This window comes from Oreochromis aureus, linkage group 4 (assembly GCF_013358895.1).
Source record: "Oreochromis aureus strain Israel breed Guangdong linkage group 4, ZZ_aureus, whole genome shotgun sequence".
Lineage (NCBI taxonomy): Eukaryota > Metazoa > Chordata > Actinopteri > Cichliformes > Cichlidae > Oreochromis > Oreochromis aureus.
Window position 1 is genome coordinate 32,954,826 of NC_052945.1, and position 15,205 is coordinate 32,970,030.

The following is a 15,205-nucleotide window of genomic DNA, read 5'->3' on the forward strand; positions in this document are numbered from 1 at the left end:
TAAAGTTGGAACCTCTGGAGCAATGTGAAAAGCAATCCTGGGAAGTTAAAATGACATTTAATCTTATTTGGTGACATTTCAGCAAATGAGCAAAAATGAAACTATGGCTGTTGTGTAAATAATAAATGTAAAGAAAAAGAGAATACATTTTTTATGTAAATGTAGTGGTATATGTTTAGGTACCAACTTTGTTTAGTTGAAAATCACTGATTATTCTTTAAACATGAATAAAAACAACATAAAATATTAAAACAACCTCGCCCCCTTGACTTTTTCCCAGATAACACCTTGCACACATCTATAACTTTTGTTCAGCTTTGCTCTTTCCTCCCTTTTTTTCCTGTTTTGTTATCACATTTTGACCCTAAAAAATGTGTTATTATAAAACTAAGCTATGATCAAATATTTGCCCTTCCCTGCGCTTTAATATCCCAACGTTACCTCCGGATTTGGCAGAAATTAAGGGCTCGGGGAGCCGCCTGCTGTCCTCGGGTAATTTCAGTGACGCTCCAGGCTGACGCGCATGTATGGGCGTCACAGGCGCTCCTGATAGTAGGAGGAGAAGTTCAGTTAGAGAAGACCCTCAGTAAACGCACACACGGTTTAGTGTCAGGTAACCTGTTCGCCATGGCAAACCGCTACCTCTCCGTCCTGCTCGTGCAGATCCTGCTACTCCTTCCGCTGCCGCACGGTCCGGCGCGCGTGGCGGTTGCTGTGGAATACTCCAAAACCGACTTGGACTACGAGTTCGGCGACTACAGGGGGAAGTGGTGCATCGACGACCACGGCTTCGTGTACAGCATCGGAGAGGTTTACTACCCGAGTCCTACGTCGTGTCCCTGCACATGCACCATCGACGGTCCAGTATGCGTCCGGCCCAAGTGTCCTCGCATCCACCCCCGGTGCACGCGGATCAGGTATAAAGCGTGCTGCCCGGTGTGCGAGGCTATGGGCAGAGTCTGTGTCTACGGAGGGAAAACATACAGGCTGCTGGAGGAGTTCAGGGTGAGAAAGATCCAAACTTCCGAATCACTCCTCCAATCCATGTCCCAGCCACAAGTTCATAATATTACAACCCTGTTGACGTGTTCCATGCTAGTAGGGACCCTCTCTCAATCCAGATGTATTTCCATCACCTCCTTATAATAAACATCATAAATTATTGTTTGCTTTTTTGCCGCTCAGTAAAATATTGTATTTTCTCGTCTTCTTGCAGCTGCATGACACATATAAAGCATAGATTGTTTTGTATAGCATCCTCGCTGTGTCACTGTGATGTTTTCGGCCATTTGACCTTAGAACTGAAGAAGCTTCTCGGATGAGAGGTGAAACGTCTTCAAGCAACTTAAAGAAGTCCAGACGCTTTTCTTTGCAAACTCCTTTGACGTTTTCTAAAAGTGTTCCAAAGAAATAAGCAACACGTTTGCAGAAAAAATAAAGGTTTACAGGGTTTGGGGGGATTTTTGGTTTTGTTTTGTTGTCTCACAACACTTATTAAGCTTAGTTCAGAATGTGCATACTTTAGATACACAGCCCTTATTTGCCTTATTTTACAGAACACAGCTGTTTTTGCCAGAATAGTTTTAATGCATGCAGTAATACTGTATGTCGTCATCTCACTGATACATTTTTCATTGGTAATACATAATCATGTAATGTGAAATTACCAACTCATCTAAAACCAGAGGGAAAAAAAACCAAACAAAAACAAAACAAAAAACAAGTTTGCAACAGGCTCGAATAACTTTGGGACAAAAGGTGAAACATTAAATTCCTCATTTTCAGGTCATTTTTTAAATGTCTAGAAAAAAACTTCTGTAAACAACTCAGACAACCAAATTCAAACCCAGACCCTTCCTGCTGTTGCAGGTCGTTTGGCCCAATTTATGATTGTTTGGAGGCTTAGACGAATAAGCTAACCAAGTAACCTACAATAAATTCCATAAACATGTTTTGGATATACACTCAATTGTTACTACTTGCTAATATTGGGTTTGATCCCCTTTGGCCTTCAGAGCTGCCTTCATTATTTTTGGCATTGACTCAACAAGGTGACATTCCTCAGAGATTTTGGTCTAGACTGACATGATAGCATCAGACTGTTACTCTAGATTTAAAAGCTGCACATCCATGATGCCAATCTCCTGTTCCACCACATCACCAAGGTGCTTTATTGGACAGAGCGCTGGTGAATGTGGAAGCCACACTGAACCTTTTTTAGTGTTCAAGAAACCATTTGAGTGGTGTGAGCTTTGTGACATGTAATGTGTAGGGAGATGTGTAGACTGTAGTCTCAAGGCGATGGACATTGGTCAGGAACAATATTCAGATAGGTGCTGACATTTAAATAATACTGGGCTGGTACTGGGAAATCCAAAGTGTGCAAAGATGTTATCCCCTGTACTAATACACCACGCTATTACAGAAGCATTAAACTGTTGATAGAGGACAGGATGGGTCCAGGATGGGTTTGTTGCCCAGAGCACTACCACTTTAAAAAAAGGATGCCTTTCTTTAACATTCTGAAGGCAGCAGAATGTTAAAGAAAAAGCAACTCTAACCCTACCATTGTTACGCATCTTTATCTTGAGACCATGCAGGCTATCCAAATATTAACATGTAATAATGATGTTCACGTTACCTGTGTGTTTCAGCTGTCAAGGTGTGAGCGATGTCGCTGTGAGCCCAACAGAGAGGTGTACTGCAGCATTTCCGACTGCCCAGCCCCGCACTGCGTTAACCCCACCTACGAACCCAACCACTGCTGCCCCATATGTAAGACCGGTGAGAGTCACTTGGGTTTAAATTGTTTCTTTCTCTTTGCCTTTTTCACAGTTGTTTTTCTTAAAGACACTAGTTTCAGTGGGCAGATTTTGTTCATAATGTTATGTTACCATAAGTGCAATATAAGCTTCCCATCGAGTGTTACACAAAACCAGCAGCCTTTGGCCTTCTAACTTATATGTCTCTCTCATAATGACAGTAAAAGTGACTCCAAATCTGAGCTTGAGCACAGTTTGCAGTTAAATCGAAAACCTTTGCAAACATACAAAGAAAAGCTGTTGGTGTAATGATTATGAAATATCTTCAGATATCAAAAAACTGATAATTTGCTGTAAGCTTCCTCCATTAGGTCTCCCAGTACCAACCAGAGCACTGATGCTGATCCAAATAGACAGCCCCACTGATTGGCCTGTTGTCACCAACAGCTGATTTACTTTTTTGAGCCAAGATCGGGTCGATATCTGATCCAAATATTGGATTAGTGCTCCCCTAGTACTTACCAAAACTTTTCAGATTGCTTCACTTACTCTCTGTAGTAAATGTAATCATTAAAACTAAGTTAAAATTTTGTTGAGGAGTGGACGATAGCAAGAGTTGCATAAAGCCATTTCTAATGCTCTGAATTCTCAGTTAGAGATTGACCGATTGACCAGTGCTTTTTTACTTATTCTCATTTTCTTAAAAGAACTGAAATTGACAGTATATACAAACAAAATAAACTGTAATAGTGATAAACTGGCTGTAGTGATAGATGTAGCTATACTCAGTAACTAGAAAAATGGTAACTGGAACCACTGTGTACAAGTGCGCAGGACCCTCAAGCTCTTAGGCCCATGGTAGTGGATAGAGAAGGATAAAGACCGCCTACAGGTCAAGTAGGGACATTTTTTTTGTGGTCCGGTAAGGGAATATGAGCATCAGAAATATGAGCAAGAGACACATAGCCCACATAACCCATACCTAGACGTTGCTTGCATTAACAAAGTCTGTATCAAGTGTTGAGGAACTAGGGCACACAGATGAGAAGTGGGCTACTGAAACAACAAAGCATAAGAAGATGAGGAATGAGAATAGGGAGCTGTTAGCATGCTATTACACTATGCTGCAATAGCAGCGGAAGGAGTTACATGATGAGGAATATGGATTCTTTGACACCAACAGCTAGACTAACATCGAAACAACTAGTAGCTCAGTAGTCCAACATCTGGAAGAAGCAACCGCTATCACAACTAGAGACTCATGACGTACAACTCAGGTCGGGGGAGATATCATCATCCCCTGGGTTGGGGTGAGTTTGCAAGTTCTAATTAAAAATGGATGTTAAATGACTTACAAAGTCAGTGCCTACCTTGTTTTACAGCTTATCAGTGTTTTTGGAAACAGGCTTGTTCATAACAGTTCAAGTAAAATGTGGCTGTTTGAATGGTTTCCACATTCTCACCTGTCATTTGTTTCATCCATGTGTACATCCACTCTCCTCTGTGCTGTTATATCCCATCTCACTGACTTCATCCTCACGCACACACACACACACACACACACACACACACACACACACTTAAGCTGTTGATCCCAGTGTGCACTATAGAAACCATTTGTAAGAGAGGTCATTGTGACAGTCAGTGTGTTCACCCTGCAGCTCTCAGAAGCAGCACTGGTTATGTCACCTCACACACCCTGCAGCTTAGACAGTCATCCCCGTTATGTCACTCAGACTTTCATCGCTACTGGCAAGTAGCAATGAAAGTCTGAGTGGCAAGTAAAGTGGCTTTGAAACACTAGTGCATCAGTGTGTGTGTGCGTGTGTGTGTGTGCGCGCTCTTTTGTAGCAGCAGGTATATTAACTTTGCTTTTATATGTTTCCTTAATTAAAGAATAAATTGGACATGGAAAGCAGTTAAAAGGTAAAAAAAAAAAAGAACAGGAACATGCACATAAACATGCTTTCCTGTTGCCTTGCTCTTGGTGTCTAATGGCAGTTGCAGTTAAGTTGAACCTTCTATTTTTACTGCTTCAGTTCTGCACAGACAGCGGGACAGATGGTTCGGTTTGTTGCGTCACAGTGTTTTTTAATTTATTTATTTTTTCCCTTACTAGTGCCAAATTCCCTTATGTCAGCTGTGCTTTATTGGATGCCGTCAGATCTGGCATTAGATGAACTGTACTTCCTGTGCTCCTGCTGGTTGGGGTTGGTAATTGTTTCTTAGGTAGCCGCCAAATAAAGGAACCCCATCTGTGTGTGAGGAATGCAAAGGCAGGCTGTTTGCATTATTTAGTCAGTAACTGCTATCCCACACAATTTGTAACTGCATTTTTGTTGTTGCTCTGCTATCATATAGACCTGGAGATGTTAGAGGGCAAGATTCATTTATCTTTTGGGAAGAGAGACTTCTTAAACTAAAATAGTAAATAAACAGTAAAACTGCTGTATGCAAGAAAATTGACATAATTTATACGAACCAGGAAAAAACAATAATATTAATATTTTAACAGGTAATATTTCAACAGATTATGGAACGGCATATATAAGTCCAGTGTAAACAGATTCTCATTCAGTACTGGAAAAATGCACCGATAAATAATGTGTCAGCATATTACAATAACTTTGTTTTTATTTGACACACAGAAGTGTCAAATAGACTTCAGTTCAGTCAAGGTGTTTTGAGCTCAGGTGATGTTGTATTGAAACTACAGGCTTTATAGTTGGTAACATACTGTTGGCTTTCTAATCAGGAAGTTTCTATTTATCTATTCTGTTTTCACAATTTCATTGTTATGTAAAAAAAAAATTATATTTAGACCTGTGTTACAATGAAAAAAACATTTCACTGGGTTTAAAAGTGCACTGTGTGCTTGTTTGTTTCAAGTACACTAGCAAGCCATGATAATATTTTGTTTAACTGAACAATTCACAAAGCATGAAGCATACAGCTAATACTGACAGTGCTGAGGTGGGTGGTTGTTGGGTTGTAGCTTGGGGTGGGACCCCCATATCAAATGGGGGTTAAAGCCCTATAATAACCTATAGCCAGATTTGTCTGTAATTACAGATCTGAGACTTAAAATATGAAAAAATTGAGTTATTTATTCTTTAAGGTTATGATTAATTTTTAAAGGTAAATCCTACTTGAACACAATTAGACTAAATGTGTGGTCCCATTAGAAAGACAGCCAGCATGTTTCACAAGTGAGAACCTCAACTACAGAGGAAGGATACACTCTTCTATGAACTGATTCACTGTTTGATGACAGAATAGACTCTGACACAATAATATGTTAACTGTCATTATAGGTCCCAACTGTTTTGCTGGGAACAGGGTGATCCCAGCAGGCGAGCGTGTGAACATTGACGAGCAAACAGTATGCTACTGCACCTACCGAGACGGGACATGGCACACCCACCCCCACGCCACCTGTGAACAGCGCCCACAGCCCAGCCCAACACAGAGCACCCGCACTGAGGCCCCCAGGGACGAGGACAGCAAAGGGAAAGGAGGGAGGCCATTTATTCCTAGACTGGACGTGATACCTTGAATTTTAATTTATTAGATAGATTTATCAGAGGCAGAGACACTCTTGAGGTACAAATCAACTCATGAGTCCAGTAAACTTCAACTATTAGAGCACCACACAAAATTTGTTGTTCAGAATCTAGCTTAATTATCCAAATAGAACAGCTTCGGTTCTGCTTCCTGAATTCAAGATCTAAAGTTAACTTGTTGGGAAATTAAAAAAATGGTTCTCATTTCTCTCTGGGAAATGGTACATCTCAAGTCCAAACAATGGGAACTTCACATAGCTTGGCCAAAATTCTGATTTGTAGTGAAGGTGCCTCCCTGGAAATTCAAACTCTTTTTCCACTACAGCATTGGGTAAGCTCTACTGTATTTTTTCTTTTTAAAAAGCACTAAGCTACTTCCGTTTAGCATCGGTGGAATAAAAGTGAAACTGTAAAATAATCAAAGAGATGTTTAGTGTCAAGCATGGAAATGGAGCTGGTTGGCAAGACTATTGGGAAAGACGTTATATTGACAGTAGAAACCCAAACAAAAGAATAGAATACACAACTCTGAGACAGCTTGAAACAAATCCCTAAGGAAGTGGTTAATATCCTATCTTAATCAGTCCATTACTCTATTCAAAACTGAACTGCAGTCATACAAAATGACTGAAAAGTTGGCATGCTAGCCCTTTGATCAAATACAGTAAATGTAGGCTTTTTTTCAGATGTAAAGACCAGGAATTTCTCAGAAATACCGCATGCCCTATTTGAACATCTACAGCACAGCCAAAGAAATTTTACTGTAAACACATGCTCATTTAATGGATTTTCTTGTCTTACTGTATTGTTAAACACTGCTGAAGACATCAAACTGTTTAATTTCACTATTAAGAAGTCATGAAGACCTACAGACTGTACAACTATCTTCAAGTAATTCCCACAAATGCTGTTGGTGGCTGCGTTCTCATTTCAAGCCATCTGCATGGGCCATTCTCCTGAAAAATAGATGATTGTCCTTGAAGTTCAGAGCAGACTGTATGCTGTGTTAATGGAGAATAATGTCCATCTAGGAAAACTTGAAAAGACACTGAAAATATCTTGAAGAAAACTTGAGTTGCCATGGATGACACAGCATTTCTGACAAACAGTAGTAATACTAGAACGGCACCATCCTAAACGTGTCCAGAGTACACGACTTTGCCACACATTTTAAGTATGCTGAGATTTGGTTGTTTTTGAAAAAGAAAAAATGGCATTGAAATTTCTTTTTAGATTAGATTGGATAAAAAATTTAAAATACACTTTTCTTATTTCTACACCTCCGTGGCAGCAGTACTAACCTATGTGCTGCCCTAGTATGTGGGAACAAAACTCTTACAGCCCATACAAATTAGTAGACATGAGTGTCCAATCACAGCTATTTTATAAACCACTAGGTAAACTTAAACTGGCTGATAGTGTATTTGGTATAACGATCAAAAAAGAGTTTTACCTCCCAATTTTAAACTAATTTAGACGTAAAGGGGCATTACTAGAGCAATGCTGTTTGATGAGCTGTGGGTTCTCTAACCCGTCCTTGCAGCAGAAAGCCTTTCTGTATTTGAAGAATCTCTTAAGGGTCAGGTTTCCCAAACTGAATGACTTTCATATCTTAAAGTAATGATGAATTGTTGTTTATTAGTTAAATGTTAATGGATTACTACATAACTACTACATACAAATAGAGCCTTTTGCTGTAATGTATGTCCATTCTACCTCAATACTACACAACTAGTGGTCACAAAAGCAATTTTAGGAGTTAACAAAAACATATTTAGTGATATTTGATCACTCTTCTTGGCAGAATTGGTAGAGTTCATTTAAATTGTTTGGTTTCCTGGTACGGACCTGGTGTTCCAAAATTTTAGTGGCTTTGGAAAAGCCATTCTAGAAGCTTTGTCTGCTTTATCCACTCCAAAACCAGTTTTGATCTGTGTTTAGCATTACTGTCCTGTTGAAACATTCAGTTGTATCCAGCAAAACAGCCGGAGAGCATGATACTGCCACCACCATGCTCGATAGTCAGTATATTTTCAGAGGTTTAAAATCCTCCAAACTCCACAGTGATTCCAAACCTGCCCTACTGTACAGTGACACTGACATTCTAGCAGAGTCCAAGACTCAGGCAGACTTGAGCCTTGGTTGTTCCTGAATATGCTAACCAATTTCTTCATCTGAGTGACAGGTAGGGTCTTCTTCCAGAACTTGGCAGTGATGACACATCCATATAACTTGTACTTACACCAAATTGTTCAAACTGATGATCTTGGAATCTGCAGATGTTTATAAATGGCTCCAAGACACCTTCCCAAGTTGTGTAACTCTGTAATTCTCCTTTCTTGGACTTTCCAGTTATTCTGGATATTTGTCAATTCAGTGATTGTTGTCAAATAATTCCCTCTATGCTGGCAAAGAGAAAGTCAATTATGATCGCTAATGAGAATGCCCTTAAAGCTAAAAGTGAATGTGTGTATATTTTTTAGCCTGTATATATAATTTTGACCCTGTGTGGATTACAGAAAAAAACAAAATAAACTCAAAGTTGTGTACTAAATATTTTTTTAAAACATTAAAGATGTATGCCCTGCAATCATTATACCAGGGGAAAAGAACAATTCAAAGAAATTATTAAGGCTCAAAATATCAAGTGTATGTAAACTTCTGACCACAACTGTGTATTCTGCAGCTTGATAGCTTTGCACCGTCTGCTTATTCATCAGGCATTTTATGTCCATTGTGTCAATGACATTCACTAACCTCTGCATTAACACTTCCAATTAAAGTTCTTTTACTAAACCTGCAGGTACACACATGACCACAGCTGAAGATGCACCTTCAGTACAGTATTATCTGTACCCTTGTTAAGTGCCACTTTTTGACAACTGAAACTGTATGCAGACATATTGTCACAGTGAAGTGCAGGAAAATGCAATGTTTTTGTTTACTTTGTACTTCAGACCGATTGACCTTGTAACATGGGCATGATGAAGGCATCTATGACAGAGAAAACATGCTCTATGCAGATGGTAGTGTGGCTTCCATCTGCCAAGCAGTGAGGTGCCAGGGATGTCCAAGTACAGCAGACAGAACTGAAAATGGCTGATCAGGAAAGCACATTTATACACTAGCTGGAAAAGGATGGTGTACACATACATGCCAATTCGCAGGTCACCTCCACTGTACATTCTAAACTCTATTACTGCCATACTCCTATAAAGAAGTCGACTTGGGGAAGATTTCATTCACGTTTAGGTGGAGACAGCTAGACACTGTAGAAACACATTTTGAAGTGTAATCCTCTTTATTAATATTGTGTGGTTTCTATCCCTTCCTCATATCTGCTGTAAAATAATTCACCCCTCACGAGTTTGTTCTTTGCTTTGATTTAAATTCTCCAGTCAGGTTCAAAGTTTTGACCACCCCCAGCTGTAGTCTTGACATTTTTGTTAACACCTTCAATATCTTTGTTGGCCCTAGTGTATCTAATGTGAGGAACTGCAAGGTGTACCAGCTCTCAGTCATGTAAATATTGAATATAAAAGAAAAATAAACTTCATATTAGCAAACAAGTTCTGAGCATATACTTGTTTCTTTATGAATATTAATCAAAACAATAAGAGCTTTTTCTGTAATAGTCTTAATATTTTGGACTGAAAGGTAAATGAAACAACCAAGACACATCTCAATAACAAGTTTTTATTGAAAACAAACAGGTGCGGGGTCCAGCTCAGGCTATGCTGCCAGCATTGGAGGCAATCCTGGGCCACAGGTCAGCACACTCTTTGGCCACTGGGCCTGTGATGGCAGAACCTGTAGACACACACACAAAGGTACGTAAGTCCCAATACTTATGTTATTTTAAAAGCTTGAAAAATAAACTGATTTTACAGTGGAGAGGCATAAAAGTTAGGCAAATTTATAAGGTGGTGTTACTTTCATTACTGGGAGCACATAGTTTGGGTGAAACATCACATTAACCAATACATTACAAGAAAAAGTTGTACTGAGTATTTATAAATTGTCTCATCCCTGATTGAGATCAGTCAGCCACAGTGGGGTCGCTGCTGTCTCACCCACAGTGATGAAATCAATATTCCCTTCTACGACAACTCACCGAGCCACTGAGCAGACAAAGCAAGTGCTTTTGGAAGGGCAAATATGCTCCTGTCATGACAACACACCAATCATCTCCCTGTACAGCGAGCAGGATGAATGACACGCCACGTTTCAAAAACCCACCTTTCATTTCTCCTTTGTTGTTTACTATGACACCCGCGTTGTCTTCAAAATAGAGAAACACGCCATCTTTTCGTCTATACGACTTCCGCTGCCGTATCACCACCGCAGGATGCACTGTGGAGAGGGGAACAAGGTTCATTTGAGCTCAAAATTAAAAACTAAAAACCGCATTTAAACACTTTTTGCAACTGAGACTAGCAACTTATATTTAGACATTTATAGACTGCAGCTGGTGACTGTAGTTCCTGCTCTGCTCCAGGGATCTTCCAGCTGAAAGGCTACTCCAACTAGAACCTGCATGTTTCACTAAAGTAAAGCTGAACAGACAAAGAGGAATACAGTCACCAGCTTCGTTGTTAATGGATCCACAGAAGAAAGACTGAATGGAGATATTGCTCCTTATTTTAATTTTGTTTTGTTATTCGCCATTGACAAATTACAGCACATGCATGAAAGCAGCTTAAATGACATTTAATAATGAGTTTATGAAAGTGTGTGCAACGCCGCAAACAGAACCTACATGTCTGGTGAAGACTGCATGACGACCAGTTTCCCACTTACCCTTCTTCCTGAGCTCTGGCTTGCCTTTCTTGACTGTGGCCATGACCATGTCACCAACTCCAGCAGCAGGAAGACGGTTCAGACGGCCCTTGATGCCTTTCACAGAGATGATGTACAGGTTCTTGGCACCTGAAAAACATAGTGAGAAACACCATAATGAGAACAGAGGACAGGGTGGAAGAAAATAAGATCTACTCCCGCTCCTGTTTATGACAAAACCACGTTGTCAGCTTGTCTCATCCCTGATTGAGATCAGTCAGCCACAGTGGGGTCGCTGCTGTCTCACCCACAGTGATGAAATCAATATTCCCTTCTACGACAACTCACCGAGCCACTGAGCAGACAAAGCAAGTGCTTTTGGAAGGGGTGGACAGAAGTAACCAACTAGTAGCCATTGTCCAAATTCTTCAATCCTGTTATTGCATTTTCACTTTCAAACAACAGTGCTATGTTTATGGCCAGGTTCACATTATGTGAGATGCAGGTACTCAAAGTTCTGGAACTGTTTCCTTTTTTGTTAAGTACTTTTTAAATTTGTTCTAGAAAAACAACACGCCTGCAGTGTATAATTACTTTACCCCCCCCCCCCCCCCCAGGGTTAAATAATTATACACTGTTATCAAGAGGGCTCATTAATCTGCATATAAATCCAAGTTTAACTTCAACAACATGTTTTTGAACATAGATTTTAAGTTATGTGAGCCTTCAGGTACAATCAAACTTGTGGTCAAAAGCATTCTCTCTAGAGAAAGTGGAAACAAAAGAACCATTTTGGGCGAGATCCAAGTTTTCCTAATTTCCAGTCACATTAGACCCTGACAGAAAACCTCTCTCCGAGAACTGACACACTGATGCTTTGCATACATGTTAATTTTCACACAGAGGTTAAAAAAACAAACAAACCCTCAAATAATCCATTTATGTGCATTACTGAGTATAGTAGATACCATGTAGACATGTTTTTCGAAGTTGTCACTTACATTTAATGATAAAGCTGCTTCCAGAACAACAAAAAGCAGACTTATTCAGTGCAAACATCAGCAGGTATAAGCAACAAGGATTAAAACAAGTATCTACACAAAAGCTACAATGATTACACTTACTAATGTGTTTTATTAACCTTTTGTGATCATTACTCTGTAAACAACTGCATTAAGAAAAAACAAACAAACAAAAAATACTATGAAGTTACAGGGAATAACGCGTAAAGGGGTTTCTTCTCTGCACAGGACAATACCAAGGCAGTGAGGAGTTTCTCGCCATTCCAAGCAGTAAGAGAAATAAATCTAGGTTTCCAGTACATTCATCCTTGAGCAGCATTTGATGCTCCATAACCAAGTTAAAAATGAAGCAGTTTCACAACACTTCCAAAATTTGAAAAAACTGAGATTTACTAACTTTGTCCTTTTGTGATACTTTGATGTTTTTACTTTTAACTTGACCCATTTACAACAACACAATCACAAACACTACAAGGAGCACACCAAATAAACTAGATCACATACAGTGAAGAATGATGTGGCCGGTCTTAGTGAAAAGATAACAGCTCAACATGAAAAACAGTAAGTTTTTGGCTGGATCTTAAATTCCCATCAATCAGTTAAGAGTTTAAGACCTTTTTGTAAAGAAAAGGTGAACAAGAGAAGCAAAAGGAAAAGCCAACAGGAGTCAACCTGACACAGCAACGAGTTATCACAGACCTACCTGTGTTGTCCGCGCAGTTGATGACTGCTCCTACTGGGAGACCCAGGGAGATGCGGAACTTGGCTCCAGAGGAACCACCACGTCCTGCAGGAAAAGAGAAACATGTCCGAGTAAGAATCATTTCTACCTGACAAATTGGGCATTTGTGATTTAAACTCAGGAAAGATACTGATATTTCAAATGTAAATATTTACCACAAGTGCCCTTGTGTACTTATAGTGACACTGAAATCCCTGACTCGGATAAGCCTTTAATCATCACATGGGTCCATTTCATTTTAGCAGCGAATGCCACATTTGAAAAATCTACACACCCACTGTAATACATAAGCCACAAGCTACAGCATGCTTTACTGAAGCTTATAACAGAGCATGAATATGACCTTTGATCAGGTCAGGGCACAATGATGGTTAAAATTCAGAGAAGCCCAATCTAAAGGAACTTCTAACCTTAATGACATTACATGTATGCAGTCATCGACACTGGTTTACACAGTTGCCAGCAGCTTAAGCTCCTTTTAACCAACTTAGCACAAACCATACGACAAATATACAACTTCTTGCTATTCTGTTTGATTTCGGAGCCGGAAAACACGTGAACACTGTAGAGCTATTTTCATTTCACTGGGTTAAGCGTAAACGCAAGTAAGTAGTAACCAAGAGCTAAAACTACAAGCATTTTCCATTTTGCTCAGCAAGAGTTTGTTTCAAATTTGGCAGCTCCAATTTATCCATAATTCACGCTTAATGTAGACCGGCGCTGCTTAGCTTTTCCGGCTAGCCCTGATTACCACAAACGAATTCACTTCATTGGTACAATTTCAGGTCAGGAAGCATCGTTATAATTCACATAAAAATAAAGACCTTCACCAAACAGAAGGCTAAAGTGTGTGGAGGAAAATGCGACTAGCACGTACACATTTTCGGCCTCTAGCATTTCTCGTTTCAGTAATACATGGCGCTGAACGAAAAACATGGCTTCCTTCAACTTCCCACCTCAACCGCGATCTTTATAAAATCGCTAACTTTTGTCATAATTTTAAAACTGGTCACACAAAAACATTGATTTAGCCTCTCTATCACACATAAGCAACTCTATAAGCTGTAGCTCATCTTAGAAAGAGCAGATGGAGGTGGATTTTATAAAGCAAGCCTCATACCTCTCTTAGACATTGCTGCAGCACGGAAAGAGGAAGGCGGAGAAAGGAATTGTGGGTAATAAAGCAGAACAGAAGTTCCTCCGGGTCAGGATGACGAGACGCGCTGCGTTCAAGAACAGTCGGGAAAATTCAACAATCAAATTTGGTTTTTACGTCATTTTTGCGTCTACGATCGAACTGGATCACAACGTGATGTTATAGTAGCCTTGCGTGTTTTAAAAATGGCGTTTACCTTAGTTTCCCACTGTTTCTTAATTTTGTAAGTCCAGTTTTTAATTTGTTTTTATTAGTATTTGAATCAAATTATTTACTGTTTACCTAAACAATTTACCTGCCTGTTGTATGTAGTTTCTGTTTAATTCTGTCTTGTGAAAGGGTTGAAAAATAATTTTAACGGTCTTGGATAGAAATTTGGTTATACAATCATTTGTCTGGGCTGCTAAGAAGTTACACTGTTGTAATTATTGCTGTGCTTTATAAACACATTTTTGTTTGAAAAAATCCTGTGGCTAAATTATCATTTCATATCATTCACGGTTTGTTATTTCATCATAATGAATCAAAACAGATCACTGACACAACAACGTGCTCGTATGTGTGTCTCTATTTAAAAACTTCAATCTGTCACGTTAAGACTTTAAATACATTTCATAAATATAGTTAAGCAAAGGACTCAAGGAAATTACATTGTAATCCACATGATGGGACAACAGAAATTAATTTAAACTCAGATGCACCTCTTTCTAAAGAAAAAAAAAAAGAATATGAGGCTACATGTATATCTTGGGGGTTCTGGCCCCTTGGGGGCAGCAGAAGCAGGTGTAAAACAGCTTGTTGAGCTAATATGAAGAATCAGCAGAGGTCAGGATTGGACTGGTAATCCAGCCCAGGGTAGACACACTTGTAGGCCGTTGGGTCAATATGATTTTTGATCTAATGTCACACCTAAACAAGAAAACAAGCATAGTCAGAGTCTTAATTGTGGTTAAAGAAATACCTAGAAATAAGTTGTGATAGTTTCTGTGATCTCCAGTACAGACTGTGATTATCTGGCCTCTGCTGTTGTTCTTTGTGGATTTAGCCATCCGAATTCTTCCAGAAATAACTAAATATTACACAAGCTATCATGGCTGATTTCCAACCCTTAGACAGTATAAAAAGAGTGTAATGATGGAATTCAGTGAGTGAATCTAATCAATAAGTCCTGTAAGCAGGGC

At 39.4% G+C, this 15,205-nt stretch overlaps 2 protein-coding genes across 2 annotated transcripts; one reads left to right on the forward strand and one right to left on the reverse strand.

The window, feature by feature from the left end:
• The first annotated feature begins 570 nt into the window (after positions 1-570).
• si:dkey-283b1.7 (von Willebrand factor C domain-containing protein 2-like) lies at positions 571-9,868 on the forward strand. Its single transcript, XM_031729526.2, has 3 exons — positions 571-1,005; positions 2,655-2,784; positions 6,077-9,868. Exons 1-3 carry the CDS (start codon positions 628-630, stop codon positions 6,316-6,318), a joined length of 750 nt encoding a protein of 249 aa, XP_031585386.2. The 5' UTR covers positions 571-627; the 3' UTR covers positions 6,319-9,868.
• A 137-nt stretch (positions 9,869-10,005) lies between these two features.
• rpl23 (ribosomal protein L23) lies at positions 10,006-14,116 on the reverse strand. Its single transcript, XM_031729537.2, has 5 exons — positions 13,989-14,116; positions 12,830-12,913; positions 11,126-11,254; positions 10,565-10,678; positions 10,006-10,135 (listed from the first exon to the last, which is right to left on the reverse strand). The coding sequence occupies exons 1-5, from the start codon at positions 13,999-14,001 to the stop codon at positions 10,053-10,055; spliced, it is 423 nt and encodes a 140-aa protein (XP_031585397.1). The 5' UTR covers positions 14,002-14,116; the 3' UTR covers positions 10,006-10,052.
• Positions 14,117-15,205: the final 1,089 nt, after the last annotated feature.

What these genes read in the sequence shown, in the direction of transcription:
- si:dkey-283b1.7 (XM_031729526.2), top strand. Translation starts at nt 628, where the DNA reads ATGGCAAACCGCTACCTCTCCGTCCTGCTCGTGCAGATCCTGCTACTC. An exon ending in GGCTGCTGGAGGAGTTCAGG is followed by an intron (nt 1,006 to 2,654) that starts GTGAGAAAGATC and finishes TGTGTGTTTCAG; the next exon opens with CTGTCAAGGTGTGAGCGATG. An exon ending in CTGCCCCATATGTAAGACCG is followed by an intron (nt 2,785 to 6,076) that starts GTGAGAGTCACT and finishes CTGTCATTATAG; the next exon opens with GTCCCAACTGTTTTGCTGGG.
- rpl23 (XM_031729537.2), bottom strand. An exon ending in CAACTGCGCGGACAACACAG is followed by an intron (nt 11,255 to 12,829) that starts GTAGGTCTGTGA and finishes TATGTTTTTCAG; the next exon opens with GTGCCAAGAACCTGTACATC. An exon ending in CAACAAAGGAGAAATGAAAG is followed by an intron (nt 10,136 to 10,564) that starts GTGGGTTTTTGA and finishes GTGTGTCTACAG; the next exon opens with GTTCTGCCATCACAGGCCCA.